Source organism: Pagrus pagrus (genome assembly GCF_965226575.1).
Source record: "Pagrus pagrus genome assembly, chromosome: 8".
Taxonomy (NCBI): domain Eukaryota; kingdom Metazoa; phylum Chordata; class Actinopteri; order Spariformes; family Sparidae; genus Pagrus; species Pagrus pagrus.
Genome location: NC_140192.1, coordinates 26,661,717 through 26,680,648, shown reverse-complemented (window position 1 = coordinate 26,680,648; position 18,932 = coordinate 26,661,717). Strand labels below are relative to the sequence as shown.

Here is an 18,932-nt window from a genome sequence, read left to right as displayed (position 1 = left end):
AAAGTGTTTCCATTTTCTGCTACTTAATGTTTCCTGTCCACTACATTTTGGAGGCAAATATTGTACTTTTCACTCACTACATTTATTAAATAACTTTAATTCCTAGTTACTTTGCAGATTACATGCTTCATCAAAGCAAGAAATCAGATTTCAAAAAAGAAAACTGAATATCAGAGCGATAGTCTGCCAGGTGGTATAGGTCGACCCACTGTAAACAGTATACACTTACATGTATATATATGTATGATTTACTTATACTTTTGATACTTAAGTACATTTAATTAAGACTTTTACTTAAGCACTGTTCACATGGTTCACTTTCACCAAAGTAATATTTCATCACGATAGTGTTACTTTTACTCAAGTATGACTTTTGGGTACTTTTTACTACACTGATTGTACTTGTACAGTACTTAGTAAACATACTTGGTTACATTGCACCACTGTTAACTTGACAGTTTAAGCAAAACTAGCACATGTGCACTGGCTCCATCTGTTCATCCTCTTCTTGATGCAGCCTCTAAACAAATAGGGTGTGAATATAGGGTATGAAATATTCCTTCCAACATATTAGAAAATGTGGACAAAAAGGAGAGAATGGGAAAATTTCTCATTTCTCTCTCATTCCATTACAGAAAAGTACCCAGCATTCACCTGGCTGACAGGCTTTGCTAGGAGCTGGAAGATCAATAACAGGTGGTAGAAATAAAACATCCACACTCAAATTATATTACATCCACAAGATTTCGGTCGTAGATCATATTTTTACGGTGCTGAATCTAGTGTGCAGAGGCTCCTGTCTTTGTATCATAAATAACTAAAGAAAACTTCTGATGCCAAATGTTTAAGCACATTTAATATTTTTTCAGTGATTGCACATTTTACAGCATCATACTGCTGTTGAAGAAACTAAAACAAGAAACGCTGGAGTGTATGTTCCTTTAAATCACTCTTAACAACACGAATGTGAAACATTCACACATACAAAATAATTACATTTATTAAAAAAAAAAGGCTAATTCAAGAACATATGTCGACTTCCTGTCCCATCAAACAATTCCTGAATGAACAACAAATCTTGCCCAGCTGCAGTGCTTTGAAGACGGACCTCCCTCGTTGACACAGGGAGGTTGACTCTCATTGCAATCGTCCACTCGCGCTTTGCTCAGAAATACTGCACAACTGTGTGCTGCTGTCTCCAGTCCCATTGGTCCGTTTCTGATTGAGGTACATAGTTAAGTTAATGATTTCCATATGGAGCTTAATACATGACACTTTGCTTGTGATCTCTGTCCTTTTCTGTGTCCATTCTTGTTCAGTTTGTTACAGAGGTATTTATTCATGACAGCAGTTTTGTTGTCGGTGTTCAGAAACTGTCAATTCTTTCCTCTTTCACCTCCACTTGGCTTTCTTTAATTTTTGAGGGCATGTCGACATCTTTGGAGGGCGTCGTGTGGCTTGAGTCTGGCTCCCGTTTTATCTCATTGTCTTCATAGCTCACGTTATCATACGCTTTTTTGAGATTGTTTTTCATCTCTAGCGCCCGCTTGGCCTTTTCTTTCTCCTGCTGGAGCTGCAGCAGCACTGCTTTGTTCACACTAGGACCTGAGAAAAAGAAATATGACAAAAAAATGACAAAAACTCTTCACACCTCATTGTTGCATACGTACAAAAGCACCTATAAAGTACGTACCAAAGTAGCTGAGCAGCACAGGTAGGAATATGAGTCCGTGAGCCACCCCCAAGAGTGTAATGGCCAGGTTTAATCGAAAGAAGAAGATCTGGATGAGTTGGGCTTTGGCAAATGCCAGCACAATGATGCCTGGAAGGTTGGTCATAGCAACACCAGCAAACACCTACAGGGTACAAAATGAACATATTTAACTCAGACAGCTGGTACTGTATGAGGATACATGGGCTAACTTGTTATCAGCAGTTATTTTGGTCATACGCAGCCCCTTATAATTAGTTTTGAGTATGAATTCAACAGGTGGCCAGTTCCTACACATTGCACCTTTAACATTGTGAAAGGGCATTTTTCCAACATTTTGGGAAATTTCTCAGGGAATAATGCATGGATCTTGATGAAATCATATCAGCTGTATTAAGGTGTCTGGAATCTATAAGTGAGTACAATTTGATGCAGATCCAAATAAAAATCTAGATCTAGTTTATTTAAATGTGTTTTATTTGATATTAGATAAGGCTTCATTCAATTAAAGTGCCATTCTAGTTACTTCTTTACATTTGTGATTAACTCATATTTACTCACCGCACTGCCCATGTTCACCGTAGCCTCCTTTGCTCTTTCTACTTTTGTGGGTTTTATGCTGAGGGCAAAGGATCTCGTCATATGGGACACAAACTCAACAGAGATGCCCACCGCCTGCCAAAAACACAGAGATTGTAAGTAAGTAAAGTAATAAACAACCATAAAAATGAATCATTTATTATCGTTTACAGAGCAAAGCAAAGTTTTTGTTAAGGTTGAATATATTTTCATGAACCATCACTGGTTCATGAACGTAAATCATCACTGAAAGGCTGATCAAGAATTTTACTTGTGAGTTTCAAAAGTGAGAGCATGTTAAATAAAATGAAGTTAAAATTTATTTATTTAATCGAAATGAAACTATGAAACATAATGGTGATGATATGGATTATGAACATCTTGCTCTACTGAAAATGAAGGATAAGATCACAGATTCATGTTAACAGGACATGGGAAAAATACAGAATGGACTTATAAAATTGGGGGACTCAAAAGCGAGGAGTGTAACTAAGTACATTACTTAACTACTATTTTAAGGTACCTGAGTATCTACATTTTCTGTCACTCTATGCTTCCACTCCACTACATTCTGGAGACAAATGTTGTACTTTACTTTACTTTCAATTAATTTATTTTAAATAATAAAAAAAACGTCATTTTTAACTCCCGTCATAGCCATGTTCTCACCGTGACCAGATTGATAAGGGCCACTGCGTTGTAATCGATGCCCCACAGTGTCATGACACCAACGGTATCCACGGTGATCATGATTATGGTGATGAGGTTGAGGAAACCAGATCGCAGATCCAAACCCAGCAGCAGACAGCACACCACAAAGGTCGGCACCAGACACTGAGAGATGGTGAAGAATCCCTCTGACACAACGGTCAGGTATTGCTCATAGAAGACATTAGTCACCCTTGAAGAAGGATGGAAGAGGAGTACTGGTCAGAAACTACAGAAAGCTTAGATTTAACGGTCCTATAAATATTGAGAAGAGCTGTAGAAGATGAGATGAAGGTGCTTGGGAAATTAAAGTACATACGTGTAAGGAAATACTTCAAAGTCAGGAGCGGTGCCTGGTATTTGCCTCATGCCCATGGTGATGTTGTGCGCCAGCTCTCTGGTCTTCAGCAGTGCAGCAGTGAACTCCTGAGAGTTCGTTAGAGGTGTGTGGTAAGCCATGAACCGAGAGGCTGGGAACACAGGGAAGAAAAGATTCATTTAGTGCAGGCAGATTTAATGAGTCTTTTTAGAAGAAAAAAGTGAAGTGATGCTGGGCATCGACACCGACAAGGCTGACCGGACCGGAGTTCCAGTCACAGCACTAGATGACTTACCTACGATTTCTCCACTATTTTTATCCACCACCACAGCTTTGTCGTAGGCTCCAAGGCCACTGTTAAGAGACACACAAAGCTGTGAGAATTTTGTTTTTATTTTCTGATGTTTCTACATGTGCAGCTACAATACACACCCTTTGGGGCACTGCAGGTCAGGCCTATTACCCAGGAAGTCGGGGAGGAAGCGGTTGAATTTTGCCACATTGGGCCTCGATTCAAAAATACTCAAACACGTGAACTTGCAGATATCTTTTTCTGTTGAGACATGGGAGCAAAGTAGGTGTTAATAAATTAATTGTTAATATATGGTACCCTGGCAGATTTATTTTACATTTTTAACCAGCGTTTAAAAATGAAATAAAGGTTTAGTCCTTGAGTCCTGCTAAATCTATTTGGAGTGTTGAGGATGAGTTAAAGAGTCTCACGGCCTGAGGAATAAAGCTGCTGCTGCTGAGGTGGAGCAGGTCACACCTTGGAATTAGAATCACTGAGAACCTATCTTGGTCATCACACATCACCTCCCTGGTTTAAAAAAGACTCTACTTCCTACAGAAACTTAGGAAGGCTAAATTCCAGAGCAAGATCCTGGTCAACCTTGACAGAGGAGCAATAGAAAGCATACTGACTGGAAACACCACACATTGTCATGGTTTGTGCACAGCCCTACGAAAAGACAACACCCACCCAGCCACAGTCTGTTCACCCTGCCGAAAAAATACAGTGTCTGCTGCCGTACCACCAGAATAAGGAGCAGCTTCATTCCTTCCTTCCGAAAATTCACAGTAAATAATGTGTTATTGTTGTGTTTCTCACCTTCGCTTGCGGGACAGAACTTTCCAAAACTTGGACCACTTGAGTACAGACGACAACATCCAGATCCAGGGTTCAGCCAGTCAATATAATCATCTACCCAGGAGTTAGAGGGAATAGCCAAGTAGGATCTACAGATCAGTGGGACAAAGGAAGGTAGGAACACAAATGTCTGCGTTAGTCTTAATAGTGTGTGAGACTGAGATATAAATCTCAGTTCACAGAAATATAGTTTCATTTCAGTTACTGATACAGAAGCAAACATTGCATTTGTTGGCGACTATTTCAGGCGTGGATTAACAGACATATGATGTTCTACTGAATATTTAGAGCAGCAGGATGGTGTGTGTGGGATTAACTCAATAAACTACAATGCCCACGTTAATTGTCATGAAGAAAAATATCACTCAGGACACAGCCATATTGTCTACTGACTACACAGACAATCCTTCCAGTAAATTAAATGCATTTCTTACCAAGCGTCATTGCTTTTCTTGCCTCACATCTTTCAGTTTCATATGTCATTTTGGACAAATTCCCCCTTCATGAGAGAGCTTTGCTGTTTTCCAGTAAGCAACTGATAAGGACAACGATAAGATAGGTCCATAATTCTTTTTATCTCAAGGAAACAAACGTGCGTTGATAATTATAGTCCCTCTTATCACAGTGTTCCCTGGGTAATATAATTCTGTAAATTGATTGATTCATGTAAGTTGCGAGCTGTTTGGTGGGCAGAGGTGGCAAGTAACAAATCTGTATCTGTACTTTACTTGAGCATTTATTAAACTTTAGCTTTAATGCATGTGAGGGGAATTGGCGATTCGTTTTATTTTGCGTCGCCTTCCCAACATCACAAACTGATTTCAAGAGAGAGAGGGAGGGAGGGAGGGAGGGAGAGGATTGTCTTATTTTCTCAGTTTGTTGCTGCCTGGGACGCTTTACCAACCCAAAATGTCGGTATTTGACGCCCTGAATGAGACTCAACAATCAATTACAACTCTTTGAATTATATTAATATGACGTGAGGTTCAGTTAACTTTACACAGAAATGGCTGGTAGAAATGTCAGAGGGATACTTTTTACTATTTTATACTTCATGTTTATCTACACTATATTTCAGAGTCTGAGCTCTCTTAGTTTTACTTGATTGAAGAAGTTGAGTCAGTATCTAGTATCTGTGCTTCTACTTGAGGAAAGAATGGTTGTGCTTTTGCCCCCTCTGTTGGTGGAAAGGCACTAAGTTTTATTACTCATATGAAATAGCTGTTTCATAAACATAACACAATGTTTTCAGTGATTCTTCTTCTTCTTCTTGTTCGTTTGAACGGTTATTATAGTGGATGTTTTGGGTGTTTGCTCTCTCTGCCTGGCACAATCAGTTAGAGGCACTCTTTATCTACTTGGTGGCGTTCATGTAACTGAGTTTATCATTAACTCATCTGATTGGCTGATGGCTTGTATGTAAGAGGTTGCTACTATGATATCAGCAGGTTCAAGGATTTGTCAGTCAGAAATAAAGACGTGAAGGACAGGGCAGAAAACCATTCAACCACAAAAGTCGACATCTGTCCTGCCCAGAATATGAAAAAGAACAGACTCACCGATCAGGGAAATCTGTGGCGTACTGAATCTTCTGGGTAAGCGAGTACTCATCACAGCCCACACTGGAGCAGACTCCATTCATGCCTTGCAAGGAGGAGAAGTTGTAGCCCTTTTTTGTCACAAAATAAACAGGGACTCCGACTTCAAAGTACTTGTACAGGTACTGGAAATAGTCCAGCATGTAAGAGCCCTGCACCAAAAACAGAAGAATCTTTGTAAGGTTACATTGAAGGAGGAGTGCGAAGGTGTTCATTTATATTTATATAGTGTGCTGTGCTCAGTGACCTTTGGCATAGCCAGCTCCTGATCCAAACCCACAGTCACATGAAACATGAGGAATATGGAGCCACAGAACATGAAGATGAAAACCACCATCTAAGGAGAACACAGGACAGAATTTATTTATCACCTCTGTGTGTTATGAGGAACTTCATTTTTGATGACAGCAGGAGTTCACCAGAAATTAGGGTAGTATCTTTACCACAATGATCCTGGTGTAACAGTTCAGCAGGGCAGGGGCGTAGTATTTTCTCATGAAGGGCAGCAGGAAGCCCTCACTTGGCTTGCTGGGATGCTGGGTTTTCACTGTGAGACAGCAGGCCAGTTCACAGCGGTTGTTGTCCTGGCGCCGGGCGTCCAGGGACAGCAGCGCCACGAAGGCTGTCATCTGGAGGATGAAGTCCATGAGCACAGCCAGTGCAGCGTACAGAGCAAAGGACTTTACTGCTGGCATGGTCGACAGGCCCCCTTAGGATGGCACAACAGACACAGGTAGAGATAAAGGCATTGTATAGAAACTTAAAGTAAAAGTTCCTTAGCTACTCCTCATGCAGATGGTAAGTCAGGTGGAGTTATGTAGTCCACAAAACAAAAGTTGCTTAGGAGAATGCTGCAATGCTCTTTTGTTGTGAAGCTGCAGAAATGATCTGTGAGAGACGAAACTTTTTTAACCATGCCAATGTTCCAAACAAGAATGCAAAAGCTTGTACCTAAAAAGAAGCAGACAGACTCAGAGAGACTGCACAGGAGCATGCTGGGAGCCACGTTTCCAAGGACACGACCAATCTGCTCCTCCCTCCTCTCTCCGGGTCTCCGCTCATCTCTCTGGAGGGAAGCAAGAGTCGGGTAACATGAGTCAAATCGGTGAATACATCTTACAAAAACAGCATTACCGTTCATTAACGGTGCGCACAAATATACACACCTGGTACTCCAGAACGAAGATGAAGATGTTGTCGGCTCCAACAGCGAGCACCAGGAAAGGCACGACCTGCAGAATGACCAGCGAGGAGGGAATGCCGATCCAGGAGTAGAAGCCCATGGAGGCCAGGACTGAACAGCCGACCACCAGGATCCCACCAAGACCCACCAGAAACTTGGAGTCCACCTACAACACACACAGATAAGAATCCAGATGTACATTCAACTCAGTGAACCCTTGCTATGTCACATACCTTTTACTGTATATCTTCATGGCCAATAAACCTGCCTGCTTCACAGTTGAGATAAGCACTATACAGCTGACACTGCTATATAAATGCAGTTTCTCCCTATCATGTATGTGATAAGTACTGTTTCATAAATTTTACTTTCTTAGTGGAGGCTTATCGTATCCCAGGCACATGTTATATATCTGTGTTTTTATAGTAAAACAACAAGTTATGGAGCAACAGCTTAACAAGACTACGAGTCTACTATGTGAGAGTGTACACAACCGTGCTTAGAGCTCAGTGCTGGCATCAGCATGCTAACATTTAATGTTTGCTTAGATTAGCAAGGTAGCACGTCACGGCATCACAAAAATGTGTATGATTCAGCCTTTGGTGACATGAATGCCTTAATGACAATGCATCCAATAATTGTTGACTAGTCTGGACCAAATGTACGTGGCTTTAAATAGCTGGCTGGAGCTATTCTTTGTTTTTTCCTTCAAGGAGTTTTGTTCTGAAGCTCCAAAAATGTTTTGTGGACTACGAAAATTCCCCCCAACTTTCCATTGGCATGGGTGACTAGAGACTGACTGATTTCTGAGTGACCTGCCCCTTTAATATCTGAAGACCTACCAGTATGCGTTTGAATGAAGAGTACTCCCCCAGTGCCACTGCAATGTAGAGAAAGATTACAGCATAGCTGATCATGAAAATGGGGATATCCTCCGCTGTGGTCCGATTAATTTCATCCTCCAGAGACCTCTGCAGACAGACAGAGAAAAGAAGGGATTATAGTGAGGACATAAAAAGAGCAGACAACTGATAAAAGCTTTGACAGCAGGTCAGAAACAGATGTTACTGTACCTCTGCCATGTACGCGAAGGTAAAGTTAGTGTTGGGGTTTTTCTTGTACTCCTGGACAATTTTAAGAAATTCTCGCTCCCACTGCATCGCCACTTTGAACCTGACGCTCTTGCGAGCATAGTTGTTGAGGGAGAAGGTCAAGATGAGGGCCTCAGCATCAGTAAAGTTTTCACCTGGGAAAAGCCACATGTTTAATTTTCAGTCGAGTCAATTTGTGCTCTCAGCGTACAGGTATTTTAACGTGTAAACGATTGTGCTGAAAGGCACTCACCGTTATAGCCTCCCACGGCCAGAAAGGGGAAGACTGGAGCGCCGTAATCAGCCATGCAGCTCAGACCTAAATCAGTGATGTCCTTGAAGGACAGGGGAGAGCTTGAAAAGAGATGGCGGAAGAGAAGTGAAGTTTATGTTAATATTGCTGAGCAACTGCAAATTAAAACACTGTTTTTTCCCCAGTTTGATTTGAAACTCTATTTTAAGAATGCTTACTTGAGACAGTAGATTAAGTGGTCTCTCCAGTCCACCTCTTTGGTCACTCCATTCTCAGTCATGTTCACCTTGGCATTAATGTTGTTCACGCTGTTTTGGAAGTACTGCGGCAAGCTGTTGACAGCGCAGTCCGTCAGGGAGGAGTTGATGGGGTTCAGTGGTGCGAAACACACATCCTTCAGAGAGGCAGTGCGGTTCAGATCCTTTGACCAGAACTCAATGTTCTAAAAATGGGATCCAAGAGGCATTAATGAGTCAAAATGATACGGTAAGCTTTTGCAAACACTGTCAACTGGCAACTGTTCTGAGCTCTTTACCTGTATTCGTGTTTGGAGCTCAAGCAGCTCGAGAATGAGCTCTTTGGATACAATCCCGCTAAAGTTTGTCCGTCCAAACAGCAAAGAATCATACTGGTGGCCTTTTCTGCCCGGCGCTGTCAAGATCAGCTGGTTGGTCCTGAAGAAGGGGTCAAAAGTTGTGTCATGGAAATCTTTCTCCTGGCGGGCGCGGCTGTTGGGAGCAGACCACAGCTCAACTGGGTCAGTGGTGAGCGTAGTGGACTTGAGGCCAACAGAGAAAATAGCCACGACTACAGCTGAACACAGGAGCACCTTAAATGAAGATAAAATATAAACACCTGAGATAAATCCTTCTTCAATTAGCTGTCAACCTTTTTTTCTTAATGGTGTGTAGAATTTTAATCTGTTTGTAAAATGTTAAAAATACTCACCGTGAGGGGATAAGTAGCCATGAGGGTTCCCCAAAACTGAAACTTTGAGCTCAGGAAAGCTTGAGCAACCAGGCTGTTCCTGTCAGTGCACGTCACCTCTGATGGATCAATGAGTGGCTGATTCACATCATTACTGTTCTGGTCTTTGCTTTTCCCCTTTCTCTTTCCCTTCTCCTCATCCTTTCTATTCCGAGACCTCATGAAGCATGTGACGGACAGGTAGAGAAGGAAGGCAAATGTCAGGAGACAGAATAAGATAATAGAAACCACAAGGTAACCATCTGCCCCCAGCAGTTTGAAGGGGCTCGCGGGTGGTGGAAGTTGTATGACCGGGCACGACTCTGTGCAGTCCTGGCAGGAGCAGGCCTCTCCTCCGCTTGGTGTGGTCTCGTTACACCTAAGAGTACGTCCATTGTAGGGAACCACACCATTTGGTAGTCCAGTGGTGTTTCCCTCTTTAATCAGTTTGAAGTCGATGTCCAGTGGAGCAAGGCCGTTACTGGAGTCTCCCTGAAAGTCATACCAGTACTGAGGGGTGCACTGCGTGGAGCCATACGGGCCACACATGGTGCCGATGGCGAAGCCCCCTGTGGCCGGGATTCTGACATTTTTACAAGACTGGAAGGCGCTGTCGGCAAAGGTGGTGCTGATGAATGCCTTGTAAGCTACTACAACTTCGTCTATCGTGTTCTGGAAGGTAGTGATGTTCATGACCTTTGTAACTTCTACTGTTTGGGTCTGGTTGGGGCTGCAGGTGTTGATGCAGTGCAGGTGGGCAAAGTTGTCAGCACAGGAGGGGCAGCGGAGCAGTATGACCTTGGACAAGCGCAGACTGTTTTCCAGGGATGACAGCTGTTTGATGGAGCAACAGGCGTATGTGTTTTTCTCTCCATTGTCCAGCATGGGACACACCTGCAGAAAGAACAGATTTTATTTTGCATTAATAATACTAATAACTTCAGGGAAGAGAAGGCGATTCTGGAGAAAGATAGTTGATTGTTGAGTCTTATTCCCAGGTCGTCAAATAGAAATTTGGGCCGAATACCGACCCAAAGCGTTGGTGTTTGATGATCTGGGAATGAGACTCAAGGATCAAATCTTTTCCAGAATTGCCTTCCCTGCCCATTCTGGCTGCACTGTTTGCTTAACTTAACATTTTCAAATCACAGTCCTTTGTAGTCATGTGCGGCGATCCTCAGGGCCCTGCTCTGTGCCCCCTTTTATTGATGTATGACAGATTTGTTTGCAGATTCTTAGTGGATACACTTTTTTCTAATTGTTGAGATATTACGTGGTTGAAGAAAGCACGACTGAGCGATTGATAATCGTTAAAGGTCCTATTTGTAAGAATTCCCAATTCGTCAAATACTGACGGTTTGGTAAGACGGCCGACCCGACCTACAATACCAAAGCGTCAGTATTTGACGAGTTGGGAATGAGACTCAAAAATCAACTTCCTTTCAAATTAGACCTTTAATTTTATTGTCAAAGACAGCCAGTTTTTAACATCTGAATGACAGCATTGTCTTTTACCAACTTTGTTGTGTTGTTGGAATTAAATGAGAAGTAGATCTGGGAGTAGCTGCAACTACTGTTGTGCCTATAAAAGATTTGACCTTGAGGTAGCATATAAATGAAGAACAAATAAATATTAACTGAAAGACTCAAACACAAGCTGACTTCTGAGGAATACACTTAATTCTTAAGAAGAGACTTTATTCAGTCCTCTTCTTCACTCAAACACTCAGCAGCACCTACACACCTGTCTGAGTTTGAGGTAGTGGGCTCCTGTGAGGTGGCGGGCTGGACTATAGTTGAGACAGGGGACGATAGGAGAAATGAGGGCAGTTGTATTATCTACCAAAGGGTTGAAACCACACTCCTCATAGAAAGCACAGAAGCCTGGCTCATGTTGGGCCTCTGACAGCACCTGCATGGAAGTGAAGAAGAAAGCACAGCTGTGACAACCAGAACAGAGGAGGAAACAGTTTCTACTCAAACACATTTACAAGTTTTACTATAGTATGTCATTTTGATCAAATACAGTATTTACTTAAGGTACTTGTGATTTAATAGACTCTTGTCTTTTCTTGCTACTTTCTAAAATATTGTACTTTTTACTCCACTTCATTTATCTGACAGCTTTAGTTACTGGTCACTTTATTACCTCCGCCAAGGAGGTTATGTTTTCACCCATGTCTGTTTGTTTAATGGTTGGCTACACAAAAACTACTGTTTGGATTTCCACGACACTTGGGTGGAGGATGGGTCGCAGCCTCAAATAGACCCTGTTAACTTTTGGTGCTGATCCAGATAAAGGGATGGATTGAGACAAAGGGCATTTTTCAACATTTGTTTTAATTAAAGGGGACTGTTGGGCCTTGGCAGAGGTATGCGCTCTACTGAGTGCCATTATAATTGATTGAGATTAAGATACTTTTACTTTTAATACTTAAAGTACATTTTCCTGATTATACCTGCTTTTACTCAGTAACATTCTCAGTGCAGGGTGTTATTAGTACTTTTACTCGAGTTAAGGATCTGAATACTTCCTCCACCAGTCACTTTATTTAATTATTTAATTATTTAAAACGGAAACATTATAAACCATAATAAATACTTTCGATAAAAAGTTTCAGGTGATACATTTTTTTAAAAAGCTGCACATAGCAACAAGGTTTGATTATCATGTTTACCATCAGTACAGTTTTTACAGACACTATATTAACTCATAAATGTCTTTACAGGGTCACAATAACCTAAGTGCTGTACTGTGTCCTCCCATGTCAGCTGATTAATACCACCTGGCAAGTTACAAGACACATACAAATATATGATCAGAAATCAATACAAATTGATACATTAGTTTGATATTAAAGTAACTCTTACATTTTTGCCAAGACATGAGTAAAATGTACAGTTTATTATTCATGTGATGGTCACTATTAGACCTTCCCTATACATTTGTATTTTTAAAAAGCCCTTTTATTTTTGAATATTTACTTTATTTATTTATATGATTGTGTGTTTTTTCAAATTTTTTGTATAAGTTGAACTGTTGTTCAATTGTGGTCTTTAATAAATAAACACAATGTAGACTCTTGGAACATGTGCTTCATAAAATGTATATAATTTAATATTTAAGTTAGGTTTAACCCAGTGAGCAAAGAGTGGTCTAGATCACATCTTTTAGACATCATTTAAGGACATCCAAGACGTCTAAAAGACGTCCTCTGGGGAGCCAGAATGAAAGTTTTTTATACGTCTTTTCTGGACGTTGTATAGACGTTTATATGTTGTTTATCGACTAATTCTGGCTGTCAGTAGATGTCCAGATCATAGCCAGTATGAACGTCTACTCTCAACTAATTCTGGATGTCAGTGGATGTCTAGATTATGGCCTGACTATTGACATGGCCAGGCCATGATCTGGACGTCCACTGACAGCCAGAATTAGTCGATCAACGATATATAAATGTCTATACAACGTCCAGAAAGACGTATAAAAAAAACTTTCATTCTGGCTCCCCAGAGGACGTCTTCTAGACGTCTTGGATGTCCTTAAATGATGTCTAAAAGACGTGATCTAGACCACTCTTTGCTCACTGGGAAGTAAGTTACAGCATGCATTAATTCATTCAGTACTCTTAAGACATCATCAACCAAAACCAACAACAGAAACAAAACAGTCGTGACTGTACATTTTTAACACTCATCTAGATGAAAGTCATTAACATGTTAAAAAATGTTACTTTTGTAAATGCAATCTTATAAAGATTACAACCAGTTTACATCAGTTACCTTATATGAATATAATTGCTATTATATTGTTAAAAAATTAAGTTGTTTGGAAATAAAAAGCCAAATTAAACACAAAATGAACAAACACATTACAATGTGTGTTGTATTTCTCTGCCTCTTGGTTTGTTTTGTTTTCATGTAGACATTCAACATCTTCCATACAGTTTAACTTATAACCACAGAAGATGTTTTATCTCAGGAGACATTTATCTAAGTGACTTACTGCCTACATAACACTTTTCTAACCTTGTGACAAAGAACTCATATCATTTTCCTACGTCATTTATGGTGCTTTATTGTCTATCTCAATGTATGTCCTTTATTCATTACAAACATCTGGCTCTGTAGTTACAGTTAAACAGTGTCGGTGAATAGTGTACTACATGTAATTAAGCAAGTAGTTTAATTATGTTTTGCAGATGCTTGCTGATAGTTCAACGACATTCATTCATGAAGTGATTCAATAGGTGAAATTACTTTTTTCTTTTTAATGTCTGTGTCATTTACAAACTAAATTTTGGGTCATAAAGGAAAGATTTATTTCATTTTAATATTGCCTCTCTACTGTAAAAGCTGACATTCCTTGCACTTTCCCATGAATAGTGGGGAATATAATTTTATATATTCTTTTATTATTTTTGCTTCAGGTATGACCTGTGAATAAGTGGGCACTTTTTTGTATTATATTATTATATTACAATACAAATTATTATATATTATTTATTCATTATAGTTTTGTATCACATGTACATTGTCAGTTTGATATTTCTTTAGAAAGTAGTTTAAACAGTTTTTTCAAGATTAACTACACTAGATTTCTCTCTACTTTTTTACTTTCGTTTTGTATTGAAATTACAAAAGCAAGTCCATGTCTTCTCATACAGATCATATCCTTGTAAAAACCTTTGAAGACATATTTTGAAAAAATGTATACACAAAATATATTTTAAGTTGTAGATTCTTAAATACATAACAGTATATATAATCAAAATGTAATTTTTAAAAATATTTCGTAATATTATTTTTGTATTGTCACATAAATCATCTTAATAATCATATCTTAATATATTACATTATATCTTTCAGTATATGTAAAAACGTGCTTGCCCAGTAGGTGTTTTACAGTTTCCCTAACAAAGAAAAATTCCCAGACCAACTTACCACACAAGCCAGAAAAGTGATCAGAGCTGCGACACGGACCATGATTCCCGAGAGTCTGTCAGCAACAGAAGATTCAGGGTCCTCAGGTAGATTAAAACGGAGTGTCTGTTAATCACTGCCGCCCTATTGGTAGATACATTAGACAAAGAAAGACAGTGAGAGGTGCTCTGTGGGGTCTGAGGTATCCTCTCCTATCATCTGTCTGTCTGTCTGTTTGTCTGTCTGTCTGTCAATGTCAGGGTTGGGGAAGGAAAAACAGTATGACATGCCCAGCGTCACCACTCCTGTGATGTCACACCTGTCTTATCTGGCCTGATGTGACAGCTGGCCAATCACAGCTATGGATGATCAATTCCTCTGTCTGATAATTAACATGGGAGCGATAGATGGATAGGGTTGCTTAGGAGATCCAAAGCAGCAGGGAGAAACTGCAGGTGATTCCGAAATAACAACCGCACCCAAATTTTCACCTGAGTCATGTATTGTTACTGACCCTCTGCTACACTTGGAGACGGGTCAACACATAGACTTTGGTTGGCCTGAATTGTAGCATTCTGTATAGGATAGAATCAAGCTTTTTTATTGTTGTTGAAGTACAGTACTTTACAGTGGGTCTGAAGACGACCTTTAAACCATAATCTATAGTATGTGACACAGCTCCCTGATCTATAAGGTGCAGTGAAACTTGTATCGAGCCCCTGATACATTTTCTGTCAAAATGAATATTGTTTTTACTTGCTTTTGCATCAAACCCAGTGACAGCCTGAAGACAGTAGCAGACTGCCATGCCAAGACAACATGACTATCACTTCCTGGATCGTATCCTACAATAAGATCAACTTTATAATTAATGTCCTTATCACATGTCAAGGTCATAGCTGAGATAAAACATTTAACCAAGGCTATCAGGGCGAAGGTGCGTAAGCATTTCAATTTGTGATAAACAGAGATGGTAAAATAGACAAGAAGAAACAGGGCAGATATGGTGATGTTCTTTGTTCTTTCGTATGCTGATAAGTCACGACAACGTCTCAAATTTTGTAACTTGGAGAGCACACAAAAAACTGCTATAGGCCTACTGCTGTGTATTCACAGCAAATGGTAATCTATTTATTTGACATTCATAACATTAACGTCAGTGCTGCAACATACAACCATGCAGAACATACAACCACGGACAAGCACCAGATCCACTGCATTTAGTGTGTAAAGCAAGATGCTAATTTACACCTGTCCACAGGAGGATTTTTAAAAGTTGGAATTGGAAAGAAGAAAGAAAAAGAAAAGAGAAGAAAAGTACCGTACAGTCACAATAACGACAACAGTGTTGTGAGCCTTACCAAATTATGGATAATGATCATGACAGATCCTGTAATCAGTGCAGTTTTAATTATTTTTCCAAATATTTCTATTTTCTGGAAAATGTACTTCTCCAGTACCATATTTTTATTTAAACGGATGGGTTCATAAAACATGACCAGCAACATTAAAATACATATTACACTTGTTTGTGTTGGTTTGTGTGACTGTCTCTTTAACACAAGTATTGCATTCCATATATGTTGCAGCCAGAACAGCAGGCTGGTATTGTTTTGACTGTGTGAGTCTTCAGGAGTTTTCACACTGCATATTCTTAACCCAGGGATATCCTCGCCCCCGGTTAAGAGTTGGTCCTAGGATAATTTAGCCCATTTTTACACACACACATTGTTAACCCATGGCCATACAGTTCACACTGCATTTCTGCTAAGTCTGTTGGAACTGGTGACTATTGTTAACTTTCTACCATCATGTGTGACTACTCTGTTTACTTCAGCCCTGTTTCACACTGGCATCTCTTAGCCCTGTGTTCAATTGATTTGACTCTAGGCTAACTCTGAGTTATCCCACACTGGGATGTGCCAGGATTGTGCCTGTGTGAAAGCTTTATTAACCCTGGGCCAACAGCACCTGTAGCCTCGGGCTAAGAAGGATCTATATATATAAGGAAGAATTGGTGACAAACAACTTAAGCAAATCACTGTGCTTTTCTAGGGTGCTTTTCATGATCAATAAAAAAAGACAAATCTTAAAGTCAGTTGTAAATCAAACCCAGAGACAGCCTGAAGACAGTAGCAGGCCACCATACCAGGACTACATCCTCAAATAAAATCGTCTTTGCAATTGAAGCTACTGCAAGAAATTTTGTTTTCTATTTATTCTGGGGGCCGCTTTGGACAAGAGGTGATGATGGTGAAACAAATTAAACTTAGTCAGACTACAGAGCAGCTGCTTTCCTCAGGTTGTAAGACCCCTCAATTTATCCTCAACACTCTGCCATAAAAACAGTTCTGATTTATGACTTATCCAACCTGGAACAGTCAAAATCCGACCTGGCGACAAGCATTATGAATAACTATGAAAATTAGAAATCTTCCAATCTTCTCGCTGATGGTCTCCTTTGCCTATGTAGGTCATATATAAGCATCATTATTAAACTGAGAGCATTTAATACCCACTTGAAAGTTCTTTGCATTATTTGTATCGTTGTAGACTTTTAATTCTATTCTATTCTTAATGTAACGAAATGCATATATGCTCTACTTTCCCATTGTGCAACCCCTCGTTGTATAAGGACAAATAAATAACCTTGATACCTTGAGATAAAACTTTCCATCAAGGCTATCAGGGCGAAGGTGCCGAAGCATTTCAATTATGTGATAAACAGACAAGAAGAAATGGGGCAGTTATGGGGATGTTCCTTGATCGTCTATGCTGACAAGTCACGACCCTTACAAGTTTGTAGCATGGTGAGCACACCAAAACTTCTTCACTCTGCAGTGTTTTCAAATCATTTATCAGTAGAAGTATCTTACTTATCTACTTTTATCAAGTTGCAATACTGAATGAGTGGCCGTGCAGCGCTAAAATTAACACGTTATATTCATCTGAAAAGAACCTGATTTTTTTCTGTGTACAGTGTTTTTGCCTCACTCTCCTGTGAATAAATGTATTTCCATCCTTCACCCGCTTTTAACTTGTTTATTTTGAACTGTGTTGTAACACTCATAAAGAACGGGTGCCAACACACTCTGAACCTCTCAAGGACAAGATGATGATGATTATCTCTGCCACGGGACTCTGCCAATTTATAGATTATCTCTACAAACATTAAGCCAGAAAATTCAATAACAATCTGTATTTGACAGTTGATCTTGTTTGCAGTGCTTGGATTGCATTTGGTTTTTGAAGAATTGTTATTTCCTGCTGGAAAATCAAAAGGTGCAGGACAGATCTGAATGTGTGCTGCTACATTTTGAACTTCAGTGTGGCAGTAAGGGCTTGACAACAAAGCTGGCATATACTGTGTTATTATGGTTTTAAATGTAAAGAAGTATTAAATATTCAAGAAAGATTTACAAATAACATGAAATATTCATGTAAAGGTTTGCCACCTGGCATCTCTCAATGTATTTTCTTGACTGAATAAATTAAATAAACAAGCTGTCCTCAGAGGACATGCTGCTGTACTTTGCTTAAGTTTGCAGGATTCTTTAAGTAGCCATCTTTCAAGCTCCAAACACTGTTCCTGGGACCTTATTTCTCTCTGTGGACGGCTGCTTTAAGTCATTCATCAAATAAATACTTCTGAGTTTGTGTTATTACCTTATAAATGTTGTAAATATAACCTTTTATGTTTGAATTTCTTTTTCAAAACTACATAGTTCACATTAAGCAATCTTAGCATACAATATAAACATTGTGTTGGCGATTAAAACACACCAAGGAATGAAGAGCTACCAGTTGGTCCTTGAGAGGACACAAACTAAATATGAATTATCTGAGGAAGAGAATTCAGGAGTGGTCATACTGGGAACAAGTGGTAACCATACAGATACTTAAAACAGCTAGAATTACCATTGCTTGTAATACACAGACACACAAACAGACACACACACATACACACACACACACACACACACACACACACACACACACACACACACACACACTTTAACACTTAAGGGGAAAAGGGACCATTTTTCACAATAAGTACTCTTGCTTTTCATACATGTTAGTACCCCAGGCTCACAATACTTCTTTATTTGTCAGTAAAAATACATTTTATTTTTATTTCAATGCATATTTGTCTGTAATAATTGTACTGAAACTGAGACAGAAAAATGTTTATGTGCTTTAACTTTAACAAGTTCCTTTGTCAAATTGCATGAAGGATGAATATAAATATGGTAACGTGCAGATACAAAAGATTCAAACACGGACTCGTTACTATAGAAATTATACTGAAAATGAATCTCTAACTTATAAATGTATCAAAAATCCAGACAAGTAAAAATGCTGATTGAAATTTCAAACAAAACTGCAGGGTCTGATTCATTTAGTCTGATCATGCCGTTATATAATTATGCAGAATGTGAAAATATAAAGAG

At 39.6% G+C, this 18,932-nt stretch overlaps 1 protein-coding gene across 1 annotated transcript in view; it reads right to left on the bottom strand.

Annotated features, from left to right (window-relative positions):
* Positions 1 to 868: 868 nt before the first annotated feature.
* npc1l1 (NPC1-like 1) overlaps positions 869 to 18,932 on the bottom strand; it is a 24,859-nt gene continuing 6,795 nt past the window's right edge. The window contains exons 2-22 of the mRNA XM_084360108.1: positions 14,503 to 14,625; positions 11,303 to 11,470; positions 9,541 to 10,452; positions 9,128 to 9,421; positions 8,811 to 9,034; positions 8,593 to 8,693; positions 8,322 to 8,494; positions 8,091 to 8,219; positions 7,232 to 7,414; positions 7,017 to 7,131; positions 6,509 to 6,774; positions 6,313 to 6,402; positions 6,027 to 6,217; positions 4,429 to 4,556; positions 3,750 to 3,870; positions 3,613 to 3,671; positions 3,318 to 3,468; positions 2,960 to 3,191; positions 2,273 to 2,386; positions 1,694 to 1,856; positions 869 to 1,605 (exon numbers count right to left, since the gene is read on the bottom strand). Coding sequence (XP_084216234.1) covers positions 1,367 to 1,605; positions 1,694 to 1,856; positions 2,273 to 2,386; positions 2,960 to 3,191; positions 3,318 to 3,468; positions 3,613 to 3,671; positions 3,750 to 3,870; positions 4,429 to 4,556; positions 6,027 to 6,217; positions 6,313 to 6,402; positions 6,509 to 6,774; positions 7,017 to 7,131; positions 7,232 to 7,414; positions 8,091 to 8,219; positions 8,322 to 8,494; positions 8,593 to 8,693; positions 8,811 to 9,034; positions 9,128 to 9,421; positions 9,541 to 10,452; positions 11,303 to 11,470; positions 14,503 to 14,544 — 4,095 coding nt within the window. The 5' untranslated portion in view covers positions 14,545 to 14,625 and the 3' untranslated portion in view covers positions 869 to 1,366. The remainder of the gene's footprint in view (positions 1,606 to 1,693; positions 1,857 to 2,272; positions 2,387 to 2,959; positions 3,192 to 3,317; positions 3,469 to 3,612; positions 3,672 to 3,749; positions 3,871 to 4,428; positions 4,557 to 6,026; positions 6,218 to 6,312; positions 6,403 to 6,508; positions 6,775 to 7,016; positions 7,132 to 7,231; positions 7,415 to 8,090; positions 8,220 to 8,321; positions 8,495 to 8,592; positions 8,694 to 8,810; positions 9,035 to 9,127; positions 9,422 to 9,540; positions 10,453 to 11,302; positions 11,471 to 14,502; positions 14,626 to 18,932) is intronic.